Below are 23943 nucleotides of genomic sequence, written 5' to 3' on the forward strand. Positions count from 1 at the left end.
CTGACTGCCTTTCTCATCCTGTCTCGAGGCCTGGAAATGTGCCCTGTTCTCCTGTTTGGGTTTGTGCTGCTACGCTGCAGCACTGAGGTCAGGGCACAAATGCTCCGATGTGAAGAAACAGTCACGATAATGTAATAATTCATTTTTTTCTTGAAGACATTTAAGCCTCAAATGCTTGTGGATTGAAGCTTTTAATAGGGGAAAGAGGTGAACAAATTATTGATATTAATAATTGATGTCTTTCAAATGATCTTTTGAAGTATGCATATAATTTGTGAACATTAACTTAGAAACCACCCTTTCTGGAATGAATTGTGTGATAATTACAATAATTGTGAACCACTTATAACAATCTTCTCTCTAGATAGAACATTTCAAATGAAAGAACAAAATCAGGTGGAATGAGGGAGCTCTGCCCTGACTGGCCAGGAAAGCAAGTGGGGTTATCGCTTGGGTTCTCATTTAAGTAACAAGTCATCTAAGTGCACAGCTTGGCATCTTCCACTTTGTAAGGACTCAGTAACTGCTAAGTGGGTCTGAAATGGTTTCCATAAATCAATGTGCGTGACAGGGACATACAACATGCTAGAAGGAGTAGATAATCACTCTTTGCGATGACTTAATGTGGCTGGCAATGTCTCTCCAACCTAAAATCTCTTGCCAACTAACCTACCGCAGTATCTAAAATTCCACCAAGGTTGATTCTAATTTTGGCCTTTGGGTTAAGCCCTAATTTCCAATTAGCACTCATGTTTCCAAATTCAAGTACTCCCCACCCTCACCACCAACCCACCAAAGTAATTTGTTATCAAGACACCAACTATATAGTGTGAATTTGTCTGAAGAGTCCTCTTTCTATGATGTAAGGGTTTGCCATGCAAAGCTAAGTGGACTTGAATAATGCATAGGAAGATTTTTTTGAAAAGGAAAAGATAAATTTTTAAAGTGAGGCTGTTCATGCTTCATAATTTCATCCTCTTTTCTTACTATCACCCAGCTATATATCAGTCAGCACAGCCTACATCCCTAGAGTCCGGGTTCCCAAGGAAAAAACCCACTTACAATTTGTCCTTGAAGCTGTCAAGATAAATGCTTTAACCTGAATGTGCATCTCTAAGTATCCCTGCTAAACTACCACTCTCTTTTCCTTCCCATACATCACTCATTTTTATTTACCTCCCTTAACCTTTCTCCCATGTTAATATTTTACAAAGATGGGGAAAGATTTACCCAGAGAAACTCTTGCAGGAACAGCTCTTCGGTCAATCCAAAATGAAACCCATGAAAGCATCACCATCAACATGGCTGGGAAATACGTTTGCAGCACGAAGAAGAAAATATGCCTCCTTAGCACAAAGTTGATGAAAAGCCTATTGTACCAACCTATGAAAAAAAGCCAAAGTTTTCAATTAGAACAAGCTTCTTCTTGGAAACACTACACTTAGTGACACAACATGCTTCCTTAGACTCTAAGCTTTTAGGGGACATGGAAACTGACATACTCATCTCTGCTTAGCTGGGCCTTACACTTCCTCAATGTTTGTTCAACCAACTGAACTGAAGTCTGCTTAATTATTTGATTCAAATGTCCCCTTTAACTTCCATACCTACAGCTCAGGAATAAATACTAATTACATTTTGTGGGATGGCCTCTAAAGACCTTTCCCCACAATACATTGTGTTTGCACGTTTCTGCAAGAGGGAAATTCTTCAATACATGACTGATGTCTGCATGAAAGAGCCAATCAACCATTTAGTAGCCATAAGAAATGAAGAAAAACATTTTATATGGAGAAAAATATTCATAGTAGGTACTAGGTCATTGGATTTCAACCTGGGACTGAGGCAGCTAGGAATTCAAAGAATAGGGGAAACAGTATCCATAAATTATTTTTATTAAAGTGTCATGAGCACCATAGTTTGTCTATGAAAGATCTACAAAAAGGTAACCAAATGATAATGTTTCTTTATATCTTGTTGGAATTATATAAATTCATGTCGGTAACATTGGTTACTTGTGCTAATCAAAATTACCAGCTGTGGTCACATCCACACACATATTTTGTTCGGGTTTCCCTTTTCACAATGAATAAAAGGAGGTTTAAAGCCATATTTTCAGACCATCTACAGGGTTTCTCTGAGGGCCATTCTGTAACAACCAGAATGCCAGGTTACAAATAACACTTTACCCTTGCTTTTCCCCTTATCTGTCTCATGCATCTCTAATAACTGTGATGTCAATATTAATATTTACTACAATAAGGCAATGAACAATGAAATTAGTGAATATGATAATAAATTTTATGGTTAATCCTACCTTAGACTAAGTGGTAAGATTAATTTTTCTATGAGAAATGCTGTTTATTTTGAGATAAAATAATTCTAAACACAGGGACTATGAGTTAAAAATTATAAAATAAAATCATAGGTATGGCAGAGTTAGAGAACTCTTCTGCTAGTCTCAGAAGTAATTTCTTGGAAACCCAAGATGGCAAACCTATTACATGAATCAGGCAAATACGTTGCCATCTTGGCCTAAGAAATACACCTATGCTGCATGGTGGACTCCACTCCTAGTATCCTATTCTCAATTAAGCGCTCATTATCCTTTTCTTCTTTACCTGGTTCTGAGGTTCTCAAAAGACATTTAGGTAATTGCATCCTTTCTTTACTCATGATTGTCTGAAGAATAATTGTCTTTGGGGGTGGGGATGGGAGTGGAGTAACCACAGAGGAAAAGTGCTGCTCTGTCTTGTGGTTCCTCAGGGAAGGGAAGACTAGGGTGGTATTGTAGCTGCAGGTGCAGGCAGGGAAGAGTCACTTTACCTACCAGGAAAGGTGGTGCTTCCTTGGGAAGACGTGGAGCCTTCATTTTGAGTAGTTTAATAAAAAGTCTGATTCCGTTTTTGATGTTTGACTGCTGATAGCTTTCAAGCCCAATTTTCTCTTCTCTTTCTGCCCCACATCTGAACAAGCTCATAAAAAACCTGGGTTCTCCCTCTTTTCACACCTATGAGAATTTCAATCCATGCGAGTCCTGCCCCACATAAAGGAACCATCACCCTTGCTCCACTCCTAATCACCATAAAAACCCAAGCCATTGTCAGACCTGCTTGGGAGCCGGCCCTGTTCTCTGTAGAAAGCCTCATTATGTGAGCAATTAACTTTTTTATACCTTTTTTCATGTGTAAGGCATCATCAGTTTTAGCATGTGAATCAAATTTTGGGTGGGGGAAGGTCCATCTGCCTCCATTATGTACGTTGCCACACAGTAGAAAGGGGTTAATAAAGGAGAGAAAAGGGCTGGAAAGTTGGCAGCCAGGGAAATGAAGGAGAGGGGCAATTATAGGGGAGTTGGCCCACATACAAAATTGAAGAAGGTTTTTATACTTGAAGACTGTCACATTTAATGGCCTCTTGATACTAAGTCCTCAATCTGAATTAAAAGAATCAGGATGATATTGTTAATGAAAATGGTGATGATGATAGCTACTTACTAATATTTATTGAGCATCTACATATGGCAGACAGTTATTTCTGGTAGATGGCAGTCTAAGTTATTTATGTGTGTTAAATCATGGGCCCTATGAGATAGAGAGTATGATGAAACCCATTTAAAGATGAGGAAATTGAAGTAACTTGTCCAAGATCACATTGCCAATAAGTGATAGAGTCAGGATTTGAACTTAGGCAATCTCTCTTTTGTACTTATACTTTTAGTCATTAGATCATGCTGTGATAAAGAATAATTATTTAATTCATCCCTTAGGGACAAGAGGCATTTCTTTTTCCTTTGTAAATCTATAGTGCATGATTTTGAGGAGCATCGAAAGGTATGAGGGGACAGAAGCCTTCATCTGCTTATTAATATTGCCAGGTAGAGGTGGTTTTGGAACAGTGGCAATGGTAGAGGTGAAGACAATGCCAAAAAAAATGTGAGGACCCTGTTGTTCAGCTATGAAATGGAAATTAAGGTTCTATAACTATACATTCAGCTCTTATAATAATTAAAAATTTTAAAAATTCGGAGCCAGATGCATGATTTTTCTGTAAAGCTGATTTAGGAGTGGTGGTTATGGTTGGTAGTTGTAATGACAGGAATGAAGAAAAAATATCAAAAATTATTTTGATGAAGCTAATATATTTAAACGGGATACTAATCTGAGAAAGATATTTGAGCTTGACTGACAGGAGACTATGTTTAATAATTCATGAATAATGTGAGGCAAAACTATCACATACTTATGAACTAAAATTAAGTTTTTAAATGCAATCTTTCTGAAACCCAAGGAATGGTTAAATGAGCCCAGATATGATTATTAATTTGATATTTGAATAAACAACTTTCAAAATGCTTTACTCTTACATTTTTCCTACTCTTAGAGCACATTTTAATCTTTCTCATTAAAAAATGTATATATTATAAAAAATTCAAGAAGACAAAAGTGTTGAAACAAAGTTGAAAATCTCCGCAATCTATACCTACTTCCCAGAGGTATCTATTGTTAATCTTTCTAGACTTTTAAAATATATGCACACACACATATATAAATATATATCTCACTCACACACACATATATACAAACACATATATATGTATAAATCCTTTCTGCAATAAAAATATGGGATTATATTTTATATATTCTTCTGTACCTTGTTTTTTTAATTTTAATTTATTATGGATAACTTTCCATCTCATGCTATACAAAGCATGTGCACTTGGACCTAATTCTATGTTTTTTCCATTTTTCCTAGGAAACAAAATGCTATTTCTTGAAACTGTAACTACACTTGAATATTAAGGATGTGTGGTTCATTTTTAAACACTTAAAATAATCTTTGTAAGCAGTAAGTTTTTCAATGCAAGTATTCTATTTGACTTTAGAAAGACTCTAAAACGTGACTAACAAAGGACAAAAATCAACTAGAATTGGATCTGCCTGGTAGGGCTCGAAAAGGCCAATAGGCACAAATAAACAGATAATGGAGCCAATGGAATGACTTAGGGGTAAAGTTAGAATTTGAAACTGGAATTTAACTTCTTTTTAAGATGATAGTTGGATGTAGATTAGTGGATACTTGTGCTTCAAAAATTTTTTTAAAAGTCCTTGCTATTATTATTATATTGTATATATTCTGTGCAGGAAACAATACTTTTGATTTCTGTGCTTCATATGTATCACATTATACTAGCATTAAACATTGTAAAGTTCTATGCACAATTTATCATGTGTCTAAGTTATTTCATCATAGCAATAGTGAAATGAAAATTATAAATTATACTTCATATGTATCATTGTCCATTACATCCATTCCTTTATGTAAATATTAATTTAGTTTAGAATTGACATTAAAAATCCTGATAAAAATATACCTATATTTATTTATATAGAGAAAAACAAAGAGAAAAGGAGGAGGAGGAACAGAAAAATATATCAGAATAATACAGTTTATCTCTATGAGACAGGGTTACAAAGAGTTTTTTCTTTAAACTTTTCTGAGTTATTTTCACATTATCTAGCATTTATTAATTTATTCAATAATTAGCCTTTGAATATCTAATATGAGCCAGGGATATATCAGTGATCAAAACAAATGAATGTATGTTACTTATATAATCAGAAAAGACAAAAAACATGATCTAAATTAATAGCATCATTTGCTGAATCCCAAGCAACATAGACAAATAATGGGGAGAAATAGAACATTTCCTCTGGTAAATAGCTGTTGGTCCTAGAAAGTCATTTAGTTTCTCTGTGATGTAAATCTCGGTTTCTCTCTTAAAGATGCAGGCTTTTAGGGAAAAACTTGATAACTATTCTCCAAGTTCTAGGGACAGAGTGGAGGATGTTTGAGGAGAAAATGCACCACCATCAAAGCAGAACAGGTGAAAGGATTCTAGCCAGACAGCTCCGAACCTCAAGGGCAGCAGTTGGTACACCTTCTGGTCTGAACATGGCTTCATTGAGTCTGAAAAGGCATTCTATACAGATTCAGCCTAAAGTTACCCAGAATACTAATATACAGCAGGGGGAAAGATGGTGGGGAGTTGTGGAGGTGAACAGAGGAGGCTGCTTCTAACTTTAGACAGCAGAGATCAAGTGCAATTTTAAACAATGCCTTGGATGATTGTTGCCAAATCAGAAATATATCTGTCATAGTAAAGAGTACACAATATAGGTACAATTTTGGATGGATTTTGTGCTTGGGGCAATGATGCAATTTATTGATTTATTTGAATAAATAAAATAAATAAATAAAAATCATTCAACTGATTTTTATTGAGCATCTGTCAGATGCCCGGCACATTCCAGGTGCTGGGAAAGAAATGGTGAACAAGGCAGACAGAGTCCCTGCCCTCTTTCTAGTGAGGTACTCAGACCATAGTCAAATAAGTACATATTTCAGGTAGTGGTAAGTCCCGTGAAGACAAATAGAGACAGGGAATGGTGAGGAAGGACACCTATTGTAGACAGGATGGTTGGGAGTGCACTGTTTGAGGAGCTATTTGAATAAAGCTCTGACTGAAGTGAAGGAGCTGGGCCTGAAAAGATGGGGCTGGGTAGCATTCCAGGTGGAGGCAGGTGAGGCCAGGGAAGAGCCCTGCAGGCAGAATGAGATGGGCAAGCAGCAAGGCCCAGAGCGGGAGGATAGGAGGTCGTGGCGGGGAGGTAGGGAGAGTGGGTGAGGTCAGAGCATTAGGCAGGAGGTAGATCATGTGAGAAGCTTGACTTTTGTTGTAAGCGTGATGGGAAAACACTGGGGGGGCTTCAAAAGGAAAGAATTGTGATCTTTGTGTTTCAAAAGATCACTCTGTCTGCCGTATTGAGGTTGGAGGGGCCTAAAGTGGAAGCGAGGCATCCCCTAGAGGCGGCTGCATTCCATGAAGCGGAAGGAAGCAATGGATTGGACATGTGGAGGTGGCTGCCTATAGAAAGTGAGGGATGATGTTATTTGCCAAATTGGATAATGGTTTGAACTCAGGTCTCTTCACATGTTGCGGTGCTTTGCACACAGATGTTCAATGAATGCTGATGAATCATCTGTGTAAAACGCTGTACCTGTGCTGCTGTAGAAAGCCAATCCACTGGATGCACTGAATTCTTCAATGAAGAACTGAGAAAGGGAAATATGCTCTTCAGTATTTAAGGACTTGTTTCCATGTTTCCAGTATAGCATTAAGTCCTCGTCATTGTAGGCATCTAAAACAAGAAGATAACAATCTTATAATTGGAATAAGTCCTTGTAAGTTCCATGAGGTTTACAACCATGTTCTATTCAGCTCTGTAGCCCCAGTGCCTACATGTCATTTAATACTGACATAATATGTATTAAGTGCTGAAAAATATGTTTGCCAATAGACTGATCATACCCACACCTTCAAAAAAGAGAGGAAAAAAAAGTCTCCAAAAATGAGACCCTGATGATTGGTTTAGTGTGGATCTTTTATTGTGCCCACACAATAAGTTAAAACTCTCTAAACAGCTGCTCCCATATCTGTGGGCATTCTCTTAAAATATTAAGCCAGGCCTCAGAGTGACACCATAGCACTGCCTCACTGTCACACACCATTAGTTTCCCTTAGATCTATGGTTTTATTAGATGAAATTCCAAAATGGGCCTAGCTCATAAAAAATTTTCTTTCTAACGCCAAATAGTGGTATAGTAAGTTTCTAATGGATTTGGGGAGGGGCATCTGTAGAGTAGACATCTACTGAGATTCCCAGCATTTTAGATACATTATGAACAATTACAGTTAGCTTTTAAAATGTTATATCAAAAGGAGCTGATGGGTCAACATGATTGACAGGGAGCCAGCTCAGCTGCCCTGTGACAGGGCTTTGATTAGGGGGTCTATGTCTAGAGCTGGGTTTTTTGGGGGAATCCAAGTATATTTAATGGAGGATTGGGACTCATCTGGGAACATGAATTCTAGAGCTTTCCAAATGTGAAAAGTCTGTGTCAATCTACATAATATTACATTAGGAAGAATGAACCTTTTTTGGGAACTCTTTCTTTATAACCAATGTGGAATCTATAGACTATGTAAATTATCAAAACTTTTTTTTCCCCTGAATCTTCTCATTTGAGAGACAAACTGCCATCATCTTTGGTAAAGAACAAAAAAAACCCCATAACCATTTTGGTTTTGGATAATGCATCAAGATTTTAAAAGGCTTGTTAAGAGCATGCTTATTTGCATGCAAATATGTGATGGTGTGTTCAAATGATGTATACTCACTCCATCGGAAGTAAGACTTACAGCTTTCCAGTTCAAGAGAACAATTTTGCCTGTCAAGAGGAAACCTGCTGAAATCCATAAAACACATGGCCGAAACAGTTACCCTATAAAAGAATGAGACAAAGAACCCTGCAGATCATTTAACCATCTGGCCGAATAAGCATGCAACATTGAAGCTTTCTCACTGTTAGCCTGTTCTGTGTGCCTTTCAAGAATAATGCAAAGCAGGCATTACTATCTTTTGTTCATATAACCTACAAGGAAACAAACCCAGGAACGGGGGTGATTTACTTAAGACACAGAGTTAATGAGGAAATCCCAGTTCTCATAATTGCTTCTGATCTCACTATTTCTTGGTCAGCCCTCTGTGCATTTTCTGTCTCTGATGTTTCCAGAAAAAACACACTTCAAAGTGAGAAGACTGTTAAATAGATTTAAATACTTTCTGCTTTTTGGAAGATTAGTCTCTAGTAATGAAGGGCTGGGATGGTAATAAAAAACCTGTAGGTAAAGGTTTCCTTCACAAAGTAAGTTTACCTGAGGAAATTCTCTTTCCAGTAGTGAGGGAAAAGCCTGGAGCATTTTTAGTAATAGATCTATGTACACAATGCATAATTCAGATGCTATTAAGTCAATAGGCTTGCATACTGATGAGGATTGTTTTTTCAAATTTTATATCCTCCTAGATTTTCCTGGCTTCAGGCAGAGGCTGTTATACTATGATCTTGCCTCAAAGCAGAAACTTTGGTACCCACAATAGCAGATCAGAGGTTCATAAAAGGCCCCTGAGCAGGTCTACAAAAAACAAAGGCAACAGATGCTCCTACCCATGGCACCCTCGAGTTAATCAGAGGAGTAGAGCCATTTTATCTTTTATGGGCTGAATTCTACTGTCAAGAGTTATCAGTAAAATGTCAAGCCAGGGAAATATCTGGATGACTTTGTGTCATAAAACATGTTCATTTTGATATATTCCTAGTACTTTAAAGCTGCAAGGGATCACTGAGGACTTTCAGTCCTTTATTGTACACATGAAGAAATGAATGACAAAGGTGGTTAGGTTCCAGGCTAGAACCAAGCCTGGAACCAGGTGACCTGGCACTGGGCTTGGACTGGCTCTGTTGGCTGGAAAATCTTGTGCTGTCAACAACTTTGAGTTCCTCTTGTGTTTGACCATCTCCAAGGCCACCCTTAGGGTCAATAATTCACTAGAAAGACACACAGAACTCAGCAAAACTGTTATACTCATGGTTACCTTTATTACTGTGCAAGGATACAGATTAAAATCAACAATGGAAAAGGAGCACAGAGCAGACTTCAGGAGAGGCCAAGAATAAGTTTCCAGCTGTCCTCTCCTATTAGAGTTATATGGACAGTGCTTAATTCTTGTTATTGAAAACTCGGCACTTGTCCTTGAGGCAACATCAAAAGAACAAGAGCAAGTGGTTTGAGGAGAAGGAAAAAGTAGTTTACTATTTTGCCAGGAAAGGAAGAAAACGGCAGACTTGATTGTGTCAAAATCCAAAGTCTTGTTCATAAGCGGAAATACAGGGCTTTTAAAGGGAGGGCCCTCAGTTCTAGGCTATTGTCCTTAATGATTCTAATCATCTCATCTCTGCCAAAGACAAAGCCTGTGACTTCCGCCCACCTGGGAGGCCCACCCAGACCTCTGCAGGCCACCAGGCCACTGGGCTTGGGATGGAGCCTGGGATGGTGCCAACGGTTCAGCTAGCCATCTCCTGTAATACAGAGAACAAAAGATATTCCCCTGCCCCTCCTGACCACCTGCCTGAGACAGGGATGCAGGCCTCAGTTCCCAAAAGGAGTGGGGGGAAGTTTTAAAGAGACAGAAAACATCTTTTTGCTGTGTTTTTCCCCCCAGGCCATTCCCTCTGTCATGTATTCTCCACTCTCAATTTTACGTTTCCATATCTATGAGAGAAGGGGCTACCATTCTGTTACATTCTCTCAGTAATGACATGACGACACCCATGGAGATCGCCAACCAGGCAGGCTCACCCAAGCCTTGATGTCCACAGTTTTAACTAAGAGTCTTCACGTGGTAAAAGCTGACCACCCATGTGACTGACCTTAGTCCCTAAGTTCCTCCCTCCAGAGGTCCAGCTGAAACCCACTTGGCTTAAGGCCCCCACCATAAATCACCTTGTTAACATAGACTATCTGGCACGGCCCAAGGCCTCCAGGTAAACAAAGGCACTGTTATCGGGCTGGATATTCCTAGGAGGTTGGACATTATCTCCCAGGAGCCAGCAAAGGATCAAACCTTTCTTTGGAATATACAGAGTAAGGAATTAATCCTCTACTGGACTTTGCCTCACCAAAATCAATTTAAAACAGTTGATTCTTTGGCCAGACATTGCTGTTTTACTTCTGATTCCAAGTCAGGCTTGACTCCAGTACTTAGGAGTCCCGTGTTACTACTGATTTAAAAGTCCTATTGAAAACAGCACTTGCCTTTAATTGCATTTTTAAAATATTGACAGCCTTTATGAAATGGCTGGCAACGGCTCCTTTTTACTGGTTACCTTTATTACAATTCTCTTTTCAAAAGGAAAAAAAAAACTCTTAGTTTCCTATTGCTGCTATAACAAATTACCACAAACTTGATGGTTTCAAACAACAGAAATTTATTCTCTCACAGGCTAGAGTCTGAAATCTATCACTGGGCTGAAATCAAAGTGTCAGAAAGGCCTGTCTCCCTAAGAGGCCACAGGGGAAAATATCTATTCATTTGACAGCTCTGGTCACCAAAAGCATTCTTTGGCTTGTGGTCACATTGCCTTCTCCTCTTCTGTGTGTATAGAGTTTCCTCTTTCTATCATAGGGATTGTATTAACATCCCAATCAGATGATCCATGATAATTTCTCCATCTCAAGATTCTTAACTTAATCACATCTGCAAATATCCTTTTTTTGTCATATAAGGTGCTCTTCACAGATTGCAGGGATTAGGACATGGATATCTTTTGGGGGATATTTTTTCAGCCTACTTTATCATCTTTCTGACATTTCTAGGACATTAAAACAAGTTGAATTGCTTGGACTTAAACATTTTTAGAATTATCTATGATAAACCACTCATTTATGCAGAGGACTCATCAGGCTAAAAGAAAATATGAAACATCAAAGATGGAGGGCTGTTACAGCACAGTGTTAGAACACATGTTTTAAATAAACCAAATAAAAAAGGAAGTGAGTAGATAGTGGTAACATGGATGATGACTATGCCTTCCCATGGAAAATGAAGGAGATGGTTAAGAAAATTATTTATCTAATCCAAGACTCCAAAACTACTTGGTGAGGTGCAGGGTGGGGTTTAGTTTGTGAGGAGGGAAAGCAGACTTTTAAGGATTTCCATGATTCAACTCCATTCTATTTGTCCAACCAACATACACCCAGAGTGGGTAGAGTTAGAATAGGAAACCATTCTTTGAAATCTGAATGTTAGAACCAGGGAAAGCCACATCTTCTGCTTGTGAAACAGACAGTAATGTTGTGATTTAGTCTGAGGCGACAGCCACCAGCTTTGGTGTAGACGGCTGTGGTCTGAGGAAGCCAAAGGCCACAGACAGCTCTCCTCACCTGAGACTGAAGAGGACGTTGCCATCGGGGTACACACGCAGCATGATGTTCTCCATAGTTGTGTCATGGATGAAGGATCTTTTAGAATGGACAAAAAAGATATCAGGCACCCAGATCTTTCTGATCAATCTATGATCAAACGTCATGCTTTTGTTTGTTGTGCTAGGAAAGGAGAGCCTCTCATCTTTCCAGTAATGCCTGAGATAAAAAGTCATCGTAAAGTCCTAGATGGAGAGAAAAAGGGACCAGTTAAAACCTGAAGGAAAATGGTTCAAGATGACCACTTCCACACTATTAGTCCCAGGACTGATTTCCAAGGGAGCTAATGACTTATAAGTGAATGGCTCATATTGCATTTTCAGGTAGATTTAGGAGGAAGCTAATAAGCTTAAGTTTTGGGCTTTTCCTTCATATGAGCTCTGATGAATGTTGACAGTTTCTGTGAGTTATGGAGCATTCAAATTGGGGAAGGGAAGCCAGATTATAAATGGGACGCGTTTCTATGTAAGCACTCTGATTAATCACCTAAAGAGAACTCAGAAGAAAAGCGCCTGAAACTCCATTATTATCCATTATTTTATGATGATTTTTTCTAATTCTAAATATTACTTTTAGAATTGATTTTGTATTCATGATTTTGTATTATTTTTGTTAAAGAAGACCTCTCAAATTGAATCAACTACTGTCCCATAGAAACCTGGCATTTATTAGAGCTATCCATAGAAAGCAAGTTGTCAGAAGTCCTGGGACAGAGACAGGGATCTTCCTCAGTTTGAGAGACAGAAAGTAATCATGAGATGAAGTGGTGGTTCTCAAAGTTTAATGTGCAAGAGAATCACCTATGAAGTTTGTTGAAATGGCACAGTTTTCAGAAGCAAGTTTGCGGAGATTCCAATTCAGTATGGCTCAGGGATTTGAATTGTTAATATTCATCTCAGTTGTAAAGACATAAGGATGAGAGGAAAAAAGTATACTAACATTATATTAGGAAAAAAATATTTTGTTAATAATTTGAGTTTTGCTTCCCTGTCAGATATTACATTTAATATTTGGTTGTTTGAACAGAAATTCTCCCAATTTCAACCAAGTCATTGGGTGTTGACAATGACAATGTGTTTCACTTTTACAATTGTTTACTTCTTACTATCTTTTATTTCCCAACAATAATCAAATTTTTATTAAACTAGGGTATGTAATAGAACTTTGGTGTTTATTATACAAACAAAGGATATGTCCCAGTAAACTCCAAATAAATCATCTACCATTTGGTCTAGCAATCCCACTACTGGGTCTTTACCCAAAGGAAAAGAAGTCATTTTATCAAAAAGACACTTGCACTTGAATGTTTATTGTGGCCCAATTTACAATTACAAAGATGTAGAATCAACCTAAGTTGAACCCATCAATTCACAAATTCACATTAACAAAATGTGGTGTATGTATACTATAGAATACTACTCAGCCATGAAGAAGGATGAATTAGGGCCTTTTGCAACACTTTGGATGGGACTGGGAACATTCTCCTAAGTGAAGTGTCTAAAGAATGGAAAAACACATACCATATATACTTGCTGTTAAAGTGGGACTAACTGATATGCACATGTGCACAGAGGGAAGTAAAAACTGAGTGGAAATCAAGCGGAGGGTGTGGGAGAGATGTGTGAAAATCTACCTAACAGGTACAATGAACACTATCTGGGTTATGGGCAGACTTATAACCCTGACTCAAGCATAACAAAAGTGACCCATGTAACCAAAAACATTTGTACCCCTATAGGATTTTAAAATTAAAAAAAAAGGAAGTGAATTTAGGGTGGGACAAAAAAGGGCAGGAAGATGATAAATGAGAAGTAAAAAAGCTAACATGGATGGGAGAGGAGTTACTAATAGAAAGCACTTTGCAATTGGATATGATGAATCCAGTCAAGTTTTATCTGATACCCAGTAGCAAAGCTAACCTTATCTGATACCTAGTAGCAAAACTAACCAGGGGAGAAAGATGATGTCCAGTTTTGGGTGCTGCAGGTTGGAGACAGTAATTTTCAATGCAGACTGGGTCATTCAGAAATGCCTTGGATTTATGCCGGGAGAGGGGCAATAAGAGCTTGTTCTGGGAGCACAACAAGCTCCAAGAAGTACCAATAAGAGCAGCATCTGGGCAGGGAAGGGTTAAATCTTTTTAAACCAGGCCTGTTTGAATAAGTGAGTCCTATTGGCGATATTTCCTTTGGGTGCAGGGTGGCAACATGAAGGGGATTTAATTTAAGGCTTATATCAAACTGCAGTAAGAATTGAATTAGATAATGATAAGGACCAGAAAGACTACCAGCTGGAGAGTTTATAGACTGAAACAAGACCCAACAGGTCATAGAAGATTTCATTTAGACCCTTTTAGAATTTCTATGTGTCCTGAACTTTTCTTTCAGTTAATCAGAGGAATCACTATAAATACGAATATCATAACTAAGTGTATATGAGAAAAGATCATTTGATCTTAGCAATTTACATTTTCTAGGTCCTGCTTGGAGATTCCTGCTTTGTTCACTTTCTCTCTTTCTCTTATTATCTTTTATGGTGGTGTTTGCATATTATAAAAATAATATATAGAATTTAAATTTCAAAAATTCTATCAAAAGCACTTTGCTATAAGTTTGTGTATCAAAAATACTTTTATTCCAAAGAGTGTCTAAAAGTAACTTTTGAAAAATCATAAGAACACAAGTATTAAAGATTCCAGAAAAGAGAATGAAGTGCATGGATTAATGTACACGAAAAATGTCCATTAAATGAGTATATTGGATGAACAACAAATGTCTTTTCAGATGGAAAATGGAGTTTGAAAAGAAAGTAGTTTAACTTGTCCCTATTCATGAGATATTCCTTATTAAAAAACAAAAACCACAAAAAAGTCAACCTGCCAAGTTTAAAGCAGAAAACGAAGGACAATAAGCATCTCACGAAGGGCTGCAATTGCAAATGACTCCAGGGACCAGGTAGGCAACTTTATTCAATAAAGGCAGCAGGCTGCATCTAGAGCAAAGCAAGGCAGCAGTTTCAGGGCAATTTGGAGGGTACAGGCCCCATCTAAAGGCTCTCAAAAATTCAATTGTTTAATATTCTGAGTAGAGGGGCAGAGAACAAAACTGAAATTCACATCAAATCCAAAATTGAAACCAAACCAAACATATTCACAAGTTGCATCTTACTTGGTACCTGTTAAGGTCCTTGTCATTAATAGTTGCGTGCAGCGTGGTGTTGATGGGAAACAAAAGAACTGTGTCTAAGTGGGATGATGCAGAAGACAGCACAATTGAGGAGATTAAAATGAGATGGAAAGTGTGATCCAAATATAAGAACACACAGCAATTAGGGAAGAAAAAGGAAACAGACATTGAAAGTTTGAAACCATAAAGGCACTCTTAATTTGGCATAGGAAAGTAAACTAAAAGGGGCTAAACAAAACTCTGAGACTACATTAACAAATTAACAGGAGTAGGTAAAAAGGAAATATATCTGAAAACAAATATGTAGGGGCTTGCACACAAGTTAGCCATGATATTAACTATCCATCCTAAAAGCAAAATTCTGCACAACTGTGAAAATGACTTCCATGAAAAATGGGTCTGGTAATTATGTAGACAGGGAAGGTGTTCTAAATTGGGAATAGAGAAAAATCAAATGGAAAAACTATAGTAGAGGGTATTAAAACATAAAAATAGCTTAAGTGGTAAAATCAGGTTAAGGGAAGAAGAAACAAAAACATCAAGGTATGCAAAATGGCATAGAAGACGGAAGATGGTTAAGAGGAAAGTTAAGTGATCAGTTTCAAATTTTATGGATGTTGGTTCATGAATAATACTCCATGAAAATACTGATGTTTCATTGCAAAATAAAATAATGGCAGTCCCTTCTAGGTTTCTAAAAAATAAAAGGTAATATATAAAATTTTTCTTAATTTTATTTTTAGTCCCATAAATTAAAAAAAAATCCTTTGTCCTTTACTACTGGTTGCCTACAGATAGATAAGCACAATTAATAACAACTGACATATTTGGGAGCAGCCAATCAAGCCTGGTTTAATTGTTTGTCATGTTGTGGGGAAGGACTTGTGGTTGTGATTTCGTATTGCACATGTATTATAACTGTTCCCAGTTCATGTAACATAGCTAAACATATCATGATGTTTTACAGTGTTTCACTACTGAAAACCATTAGAAGGAAAAGAGAAGAGTGGGAAGGGATGGCAATTGTAATTAAGGGCAAAAAGATGTGGAAAACAGCAACCACAACTCTATTGTTGAGTGAAGCAGCAAAAATACATAATATGCATAATTAAATGAGTTATTAAAATACCAGTGATTTTGATATTGTTGATTTCTAATCTTTTCGGAAAAAGACCAATCAATATCCCGTGGAGAAACTTACCATGTTAACCTCTGAAATGCTGTCAATGCTTTCAACCTGGACATCTATAGCTACTGGTACAGGGGACCCTTCAGAAAGAAGAATGGGTAAAATGCTGAGAAATGCATTGCAATCATTTCAGAACCTTTCAAAACAGAAACATCAATGTTCATAGATTGTAAATGGATTACTTCTCAAGTTTCTTTAAAACAACAAATATCTCTATTATCTATTGAATCGGAATTATGCATTCAATAACAATAAAGGCACATGTGTAAATAAATGGTATTCTAATAATCATTACTCATTTGCTTAAGAACATGTCAATATTATCCTTCTATGTATTGAAATGGTATCTTCAGGTTTTTATTTTTTTATTTTTTAGCTAGCAGTAATTTAAAAAGGAACAATGTTTGGAAAACATGTCTAAGGGTATGTACAAGCATGTATTCTGTATGGTAATGGTCATATTGCATAGTCAGGGAGTGTCACATAGACCTTGACTCTGAGCAATGTTGGAGCCTTTTCTCTCCTACTGAAAAACAAACAAAAAAGAAATTAGCCTTTTTCACTTGTGCTGTGGTTGGCAGACTAGAGGAACACAGATAATAGCACATGCTACACACAGACACTGCAGATTCAGAAGTGTTCCCTTACAGGGCATCAGTAACCACAGGCTGCACTTGGAAAGAAGCAAACGTCCTTAGAAATGCATTGGATAAGAATATACTGAGTCGGAATTGGAGCAATTTCAGACAGAGAAAAACTGCTGAGACTTAGTTGCAGCTGGGGCTCCCAGAGTCACGTTCATGGGCCTGGAAAACCTGAAAGACAACATAAGAGCATCCAGACTAGACTGAGACTGTGACATTTCCTGTTTATACCTAACAAAGAGTTTCACCACTTCCAGTGTAACTAAAGACTGTTGTTAATACTTCATTGTTTAGTTCTGTATATGAAATTCGATCATATATATGTTAAAATAATTTGAATATTTATACATATAATCTTACATATGTTTTTGTTCCATAGTAAGCCACTCTCAATTAAACCTTATTGCCTATACAGTCCTGAGTTAAAAAAAATGCTTTCAACTATTGTTGAAAAAACATAAATCTAAAGATTAGGGGATTTAGAGGGGTCCAGCCTTAAAAGCTTCCTCACTGAGGCTAAGTAGTGCCTGTACGTGCTACACAGGACATGTGTGTGATACAATTCACAGTCTTTCATAAATGCACAATACATTATAAAGCAAGATATATCTTGCCAGTCCCCGTATCTCTTCTGTGACTCTCCCATTAATTAATTGGCTGATGTTATCTTCACTTTATTAACAACAGATTCCCCCTTTTTTTGGGGTTCCGTAAGTCCATACCCTCAATATCATTCCTTACAGTGAGGGTTTCAGCTAGCCAGGTGTGGGGCTGGTCACACAAACATATTCCTGCTTCGGGCTCCTGAAATACCTCACTTAACTACAGCTTAACTACCAACTTCTTCCTGCCATATTGGATCAACTAATGTACATCCTATAGCATTAATTAGGACAAGTCTATGAATAACATCATTCAATGATAATTATAATGAAGCTGAAGCATTAACTTGGAAACATCTCATTATTCCTTCATAGGGTTAAGCTCTGGTGGGTCTTTTTGTGTGCATGTGTGTCTTTTATTCTTAAATTTGTAGTTATTAATACTTAAATAAAACCATGAAAATATCTTGTTCATGGCTCTACTTGGCACTTGATGGTGAGTATATCTTCCCGTTAATTCCAATACTCCAAGGGAATGAAAGATTTTGGTGGAATGGCAAAGATCTTGGTGGAATGGCCACTGTCTTGGATAAAGTTCTCGTGTTAGAGTCCTAGGCTAGAGTCTGAAGCCGGCTTCTATCACTGTTACGTGATCGGGACAAGTAATATTTCTAAGCTTAGTTTCCTCAAATCTCAGTAGTAATACTCATTTGGGAGACTCATTTAAGGACTGAAAATAATACAGTTACTGAACTTGGTACTCAATAAATGGCACAAAATAAATATTACTACGGCAGTGTAGCAAAAAATGTAAACCTGCCCCTTAGGAACACAAGCCACTATTCCCTACACAAACATTTAGATCATCAGTCCACTCTTCACCAAAATAGTGATCCGGGGCTTCTGATTACTTATTTTCTGACAAAACTGGCAACTTGAACTTAGTATCTCATGACTTCTGAATAGATCCTAGCTGCTGATGACTATCTCTGCCAACCTGGGGACAGTCGTATAAAACTATGTCCTCCTCCAACGACATATTCATGCCACTGCTGCCCAAGCACTGAAGCCTCAGGGCTGTTTGAAGGCTGGGCTGACAGTGGAGTTAAAACATGGCTTGTGCATCAGGAATGGGTTACTGGAAATATCTTAGATTTTTTTCTTTCCTCTCTGCAGATTTACACTGTTCTTGTGAGGATGAGCTCTTCTGTTTGTGAGGAAAGCGTGTGCCCTCAGGTGCTGTCTGGCCTCATTTCTGCCCCCTTTGAGTTCCATGTCACGGTGCACCTTACTCCTGGGTTTAAGAATCTGTACTGTGCTCTGGCATTCTTGAGGACAGAGTGCAGAGTGAGGGGCATGGAAAGGCAAAACACAGAATCAGAATACTTCAGCTGGATAAAACCTCCAAATATTCTTTTTGCAGATAAGGAGCTGAGTCACAGAGAGAAGGCGGCAAAAAAGCAGAAGGATTAAAATTGATGGAATTTGTAGCCATGTAAACCTGAGTTACAGCCAAACTTCTGTAGATTCCTTAACTCCTCATACCTCAGTTTGTTAATCTGTAAAACAGGAGAAATAAATATCTGGCACCTACCTTATACAGTTGCTGTGAGACTACATGAAAGAATGCTTGTTAAGTCCTTAGCCTAACCCCATTTAAACCTCTTAGCAATCAACTTATTCTTTATCTATTGGATCAGCAGTAAATATAAAAGCATAATAATTTATACTTTTATTAATTCTGTATATAAGGCATTTAAGATATAGTAAAAATTAAACAAATATTAATCATTATGATTATGGTATTGATTTCCCAGTATCACTAGGTAGCAGCACACACATTTATAATCCTTTTTATATACATAAAGATACAGCATCAATCTGGTTTTTATGCAGGCTGGAATGAGAGTTAAATAAAAGTTATACATCTTATTTATATAATGCATTTAAAATTGACTCTATAAATATCTCATCTTATCATTATAGCCACTTTGTTAGATGGATAAAACTGATTTGAGCTCCACTTGATATATGAGTAAACTCAGAGAGGCTACAACATTTGCCTGTAACCCAAAGCTAGTTAATGATAGGAAAATAGTCAAGTCCTTTTGACTCCCAGTATAGTGCTCTTGTTTGACAAGCAAATACTGTACAAGTAGCTTTTATAACTCTAGCTTTTGTCTTGACTCAGTAACCAGTGTCTAGATGCTAAATTGATTTCACATTGAAGAAACAAAGAAATTATCATCTATGAGACTATAATGAAAAAGCCCTTAGTTATGGGAGATGTAAAGGGTAGGGGAAACATAAATAAAGAAAATGAGCTGCAATTTATAACCCAAGTTAAACAAAAAGCTCCCCTAAATTTATATCCTCCTGTTTCCACATAATGAGTCAATTAATCTTCTAATGCTTTATAAAAGTAAAAAACACTGCAGTAGCAGCTGGTTTTAATGTTAAAGCTAATTAGGAAAACACATTAAGGCAAGAGAAGTGCTGAAGTTACATTTAGCCAAAGAGGAAAGAGGTATGTTTGTGTTACAGACAAGTATGAAGAAAGAGAAGATAAATTAAAGCATGTCTTTTATATCCTGCAATATGATTTCCCCAAGGAAGGAAGCCATGGGAGAACAGAGAAATGGGTCACTGGTGTAAAAAGTTGCTCTGACCAAGACGGCCAAGAGAAGGTTAAGGACTATATTTCACAGAGCTACTAGACTGACACTTCTGACTGAATTTATGGATTTTTCTGCCTGAACTGACTGAACACACAAGCAATTTGGACACCATTTGGCCCCAGTTTATGATTGTCAGAAAAATATCTTAATCATGGAATGATTTGCCACCTGCCACTAAGTAGCACGTTTCAATTGCATTTTTAATAACTCCACAAAATAGTCTCAGGAACAAAAATATTTTTAACAACCACATTTTCACCTAAAAAACAAACAAAAAAAAACCCCAACAAACCCTTAATATGTATTTCTAATGGATCAAGCAAAGTGGAAATTTAAGGTCAATTTCATGTTTTTCTGGAGGCTGGGGTTGTTACAGAGCATGGAAAATGAAGGCATAAATGTTTTAAGACGGAAGAGGAAGACTGGCTCTTAGTAATCTACAGCAGTGTTTCTCAAACTGTAAAGTGTATGGGAATCACCTGGGGAGCTCCTTAAACATGCAGATGTTATCCAGAAAGCCTGGGCTGGGGCCTGAGTTCTGCATTTCTAACTCAGTCCCAGGTGATCTCCTGCTGGTCTTTGGGCCTCTGAGTGACAAGACCTCTCTGGACTGCTTGTTTCAAGGTCTACATTCAAGCACAGTCATTTTTCTCTCAATTTTTCTGGTTTTCAGTGGCGTACAATAATCTCCCTAAAAAGCCTTTCCTCTGGGATAGGAATTAATTTAATTGAGGAATCTCACCCGACAGGAATTAGGGCAGCTTTTTGAATTGGTGTTGAAAAGAGTACATCATGTGGAACTTGCAATGGCTGCTCCAGAGATGCCAGTTTCAAGCTATTCCCGTGTGACTGGCGCCCCCTCGTGGCTTAAAAACTCGATCGCCAGGCAAGAGTCCCGTTACAGGGAAATTTGTAGGGAATTTTACAAACTTTTTGTAGAATCGTAGAGACTAAAGCACAGAGTATCTGCGTGGTAGCTGTATGGTATATTATCCGAGTTTTTGAAAATTTGGTTGGGGGAAGAAATGGTCTGTTGAGAATGGTAGGTAGTGGCTCAAGCATCGTTAGGAGAATTGCCATAAGGATGCTACCTCTGAGAAGTAGTGAAGGAAAAAAGATAAAGAAGTAGAGTCTCAGAAGCACAAACACACACAAAACAAAAAATCATACGTTTTAAACCATCTTAATATCAGAACTGCTAATGTCTTAAATTAGGATTTAAGACATTAGAAGTTATATATTTCACACTTCTATAAATGTGAAGAGTGCTTTGGAATACAGAAAATTAAACTCACTGAGATTTAATCTGATGCTGGCACTCCAATGCGCGGCTCTCAAAATGTGATTCTCAGATCAGCGGCATCAGCATCACCAGGAATTTATTAGAAATGCAAATAATTGCCCCCCCTCCCCCCAATCTAGTGGATCAGCGGGCTCTGGGGTGGGGCCCAATAATAATCTGTGCCTTCAGAACCTGTCCGGTGACTCTGGTGCTTGCTAAAGTTTGAGTCCCTGATCTAATGAAATCAAGGTCAGATCCTTAGAATTGTAACCCAGTGATTTTCAGGAAATTAAAAAACAAAAGACAAACACAAAAAAACCAATCCTCAACATAATACCTACCAGACATACTCTTTTGTGTTTTACCTGTTAACAAATTAGTTCTCTGATATCTACATGTCTATTGTGCTTCCCTTGGTCAGAAGCACAGTACACAAAGAGTATCTCCCCTCCCCATCCTGAATCCATCAGATATTAGTTATTTATCAAAAAGCTGAACCTGTTTTACTGCCAGAGGATCCTGTTTCTCTCTCTCATCCACACTTTCCTCATCTTTACATATCTAGGATTTAGCAAAGTTATCAGTTCAGGAACTGTGGGAGTGAGGAACTTCGGGTCAATCAAAGAAGAGTCAGGATGAATTTAGTAGTAAGCTGGAGTTCAATTCAATGAGTTGATTTCACCACACCTTGCATATTGCTTGAGCACTTGATACCCTCATGATGCAACAATATGCACATTAAACAATCTGAGAGGAAGAAAAGCTGTTCCAAGCATGCACTTCTAATATGGACTTCTTCCCTCCTCCTTATCTGCCATTGCAACTTGGTTCCACCCATTACTGCTTTCATGGTCTAGGGCAAATCTCTTACCTTCTCTGAGACTCAATTTCCACACTGCAATATTCATCATCATGATACTACCTATTTCATAGGGTCACTGTGGGGGTGGGATAAGATAGTGCATTAAAGGCCTTAGCACAGTGCCTGGTTCTTCAACATTTTGATCAATTTTAATTGCTAGAAGTGATAAAGGTTATTAAAAACTCAGCAGAGTTAGTTCATAGGGAGCTGTGGTATTTAACATACTAGTTCTTCCACGAAATCCCAGTATTTCAGTTCATAAGAATATTTAACAAGATTTTATGCATAACATGTAATCCAACTTATAGATTTTAGTTAAAACAATAAGTTGGTGTATAGGAAGGATATATCCATTTACTATTTATTGAACACATACTATTTACAATAGTGTACATAGTAGAAAATGAGTTTTTTGGTCAATTTAAAATAGATAAATTATCAATTGTTCTCATTCAAGAAAAGCTGGAACCCATTCTACTAAGTGAAGTATCCCAAGAATGGAAAAACAAGCACCACATGTACTCACCAGCAAATTGGTATTAACAGATCAACACCTAAGTGGACATGTGGGAATAATATTTATCGGGTGTCGGGCAGGTGGGACAGGGGAGGAGGGGATGGGTATATACAAACACAATTTTATAAGATATGTAACGTTTGGGTTTTGGACACGCTTGAAGCTCTGACTCGAGGGGGGAGGGGGGCATGGGCAATATATGTAACCTTAACACTTGTACCCCCACAATATGCTAAAAAAACCACTTCATGATCTGTCCCTAAATACATTCTATTACTTATTCATCTTCTTTATGTAATGCAACAAATAAACAAAGCCTCAGCTTGTTCTGAGCTTTCAAAAAAAAAAAAAAAAAAGATAATTGTAAACTTTTTTTTTTTTTTAACTGATGACCTTTACTTGTGTTTTGGTATCAACGGCTTCAAATTTTGACAGTGCAATGGGTTTGACATGAGCTTTGTAAAGATAATACTCACCTCCAAATCCAGGTCTCATAGCAAAATCATGGTCTTCTATTTGGAGAAGTTGCTTATATTTCAGGGGCCACACTTTGGTACTGTCATCTTTCTTCATTCTAGTTTCTTGTTTGCTGTTCCCACAAAGGGAAAAAAATACTTTTGAGATACATATGCTTCTGGATATTTTGATTTAGGTTAGCCATCTGTGCTCAACATAGCATGTTCTGAAATACATACATAAAAGCTCATTTTCTCAGTTTGTGTTAAGCCAAAGATCTGTCAACATTTGCTCTTTATTATATAAGCGTGGAGCAGATAAAGTAAACCAAATTTTGGAGCACCTTAAATAACAAACTGAGTTGGGACTTAATGTATGAACTGGCACTATTGCTCAGAGCACAGTTTTTAGACCTAGAATATTCCCATTACCTGAGTGAAGTTGATCAAAATTCAGATTTATGGACCTCAGTCCCAGATCAACTAAACCAGCCACCAGGGAATCTGCATTTAAACAAACTACCTAAGTGACGTTGGGGTCACTGAAGTGAGCAATCTCTGCACTAAGTGAAAAAATGAAAACACTACAAGATTGTACACTGATGAAAATAGTATTTTACAAAGAAAATGAGCAGAAAACATGGG

At 37.5% G+C, this 23943-nt stretch overlaps 1 protein-coding gene across 1 annotated transcript in view; it reads right to left on the reverse strand.

Annotated features, from left to right (window-relative positions):
• GABRR3 (gamma-aminobutyric acid type A receptor subunit rho3) overlaps window positions 1-23943 on the reverse strand; it is a 44848-nt gene that overhangs the window by 12265 nt on the left and 8640 nt on the right. The window contains exons 2-7 of the mRNA XM_012767007.2: window positions 23320-23432; window positions 16271-16338; window positions 11846-12069; window positions 8264-8346; window positions 7062-7202; window positions 1231-1383 (exon numbers count right to left, since the gene is read on the reverse strand). Of these exons, the coding sequence (XP_012622461.2) occupies window positions 1231-1383; window positions 7062-7202; window positions 8264-8346; window positions 11846-12069; window positions 16271-16338; window positions 23320-23432 (782 nt within the window). The remainder of the gene's footprint in view (window positions 1-1230; window positions 1384-7061; window positions 7203-8263; window positions 8347-11845; window positions 12070-16270; window positions 16339-23319; window positions 23433-23943) is intronic.

The sequence above is a fragment of the Microcebus murinus genome, chromosome 1, assembly GCF_040939455.1.
Source record: "Microcebus murinus isolate Inina chromosome 1, M.murinus_Inina_mat1.0, whole genome shotgun sequence".
In the NCBI taxonomy this organism is placed as follows: domain Eukaryota; kingdom Metazoa; phylum Chordata; class Mammalia; order Primates; family Cheirogaleidae; genus Microcebus; species Microcebus murinus.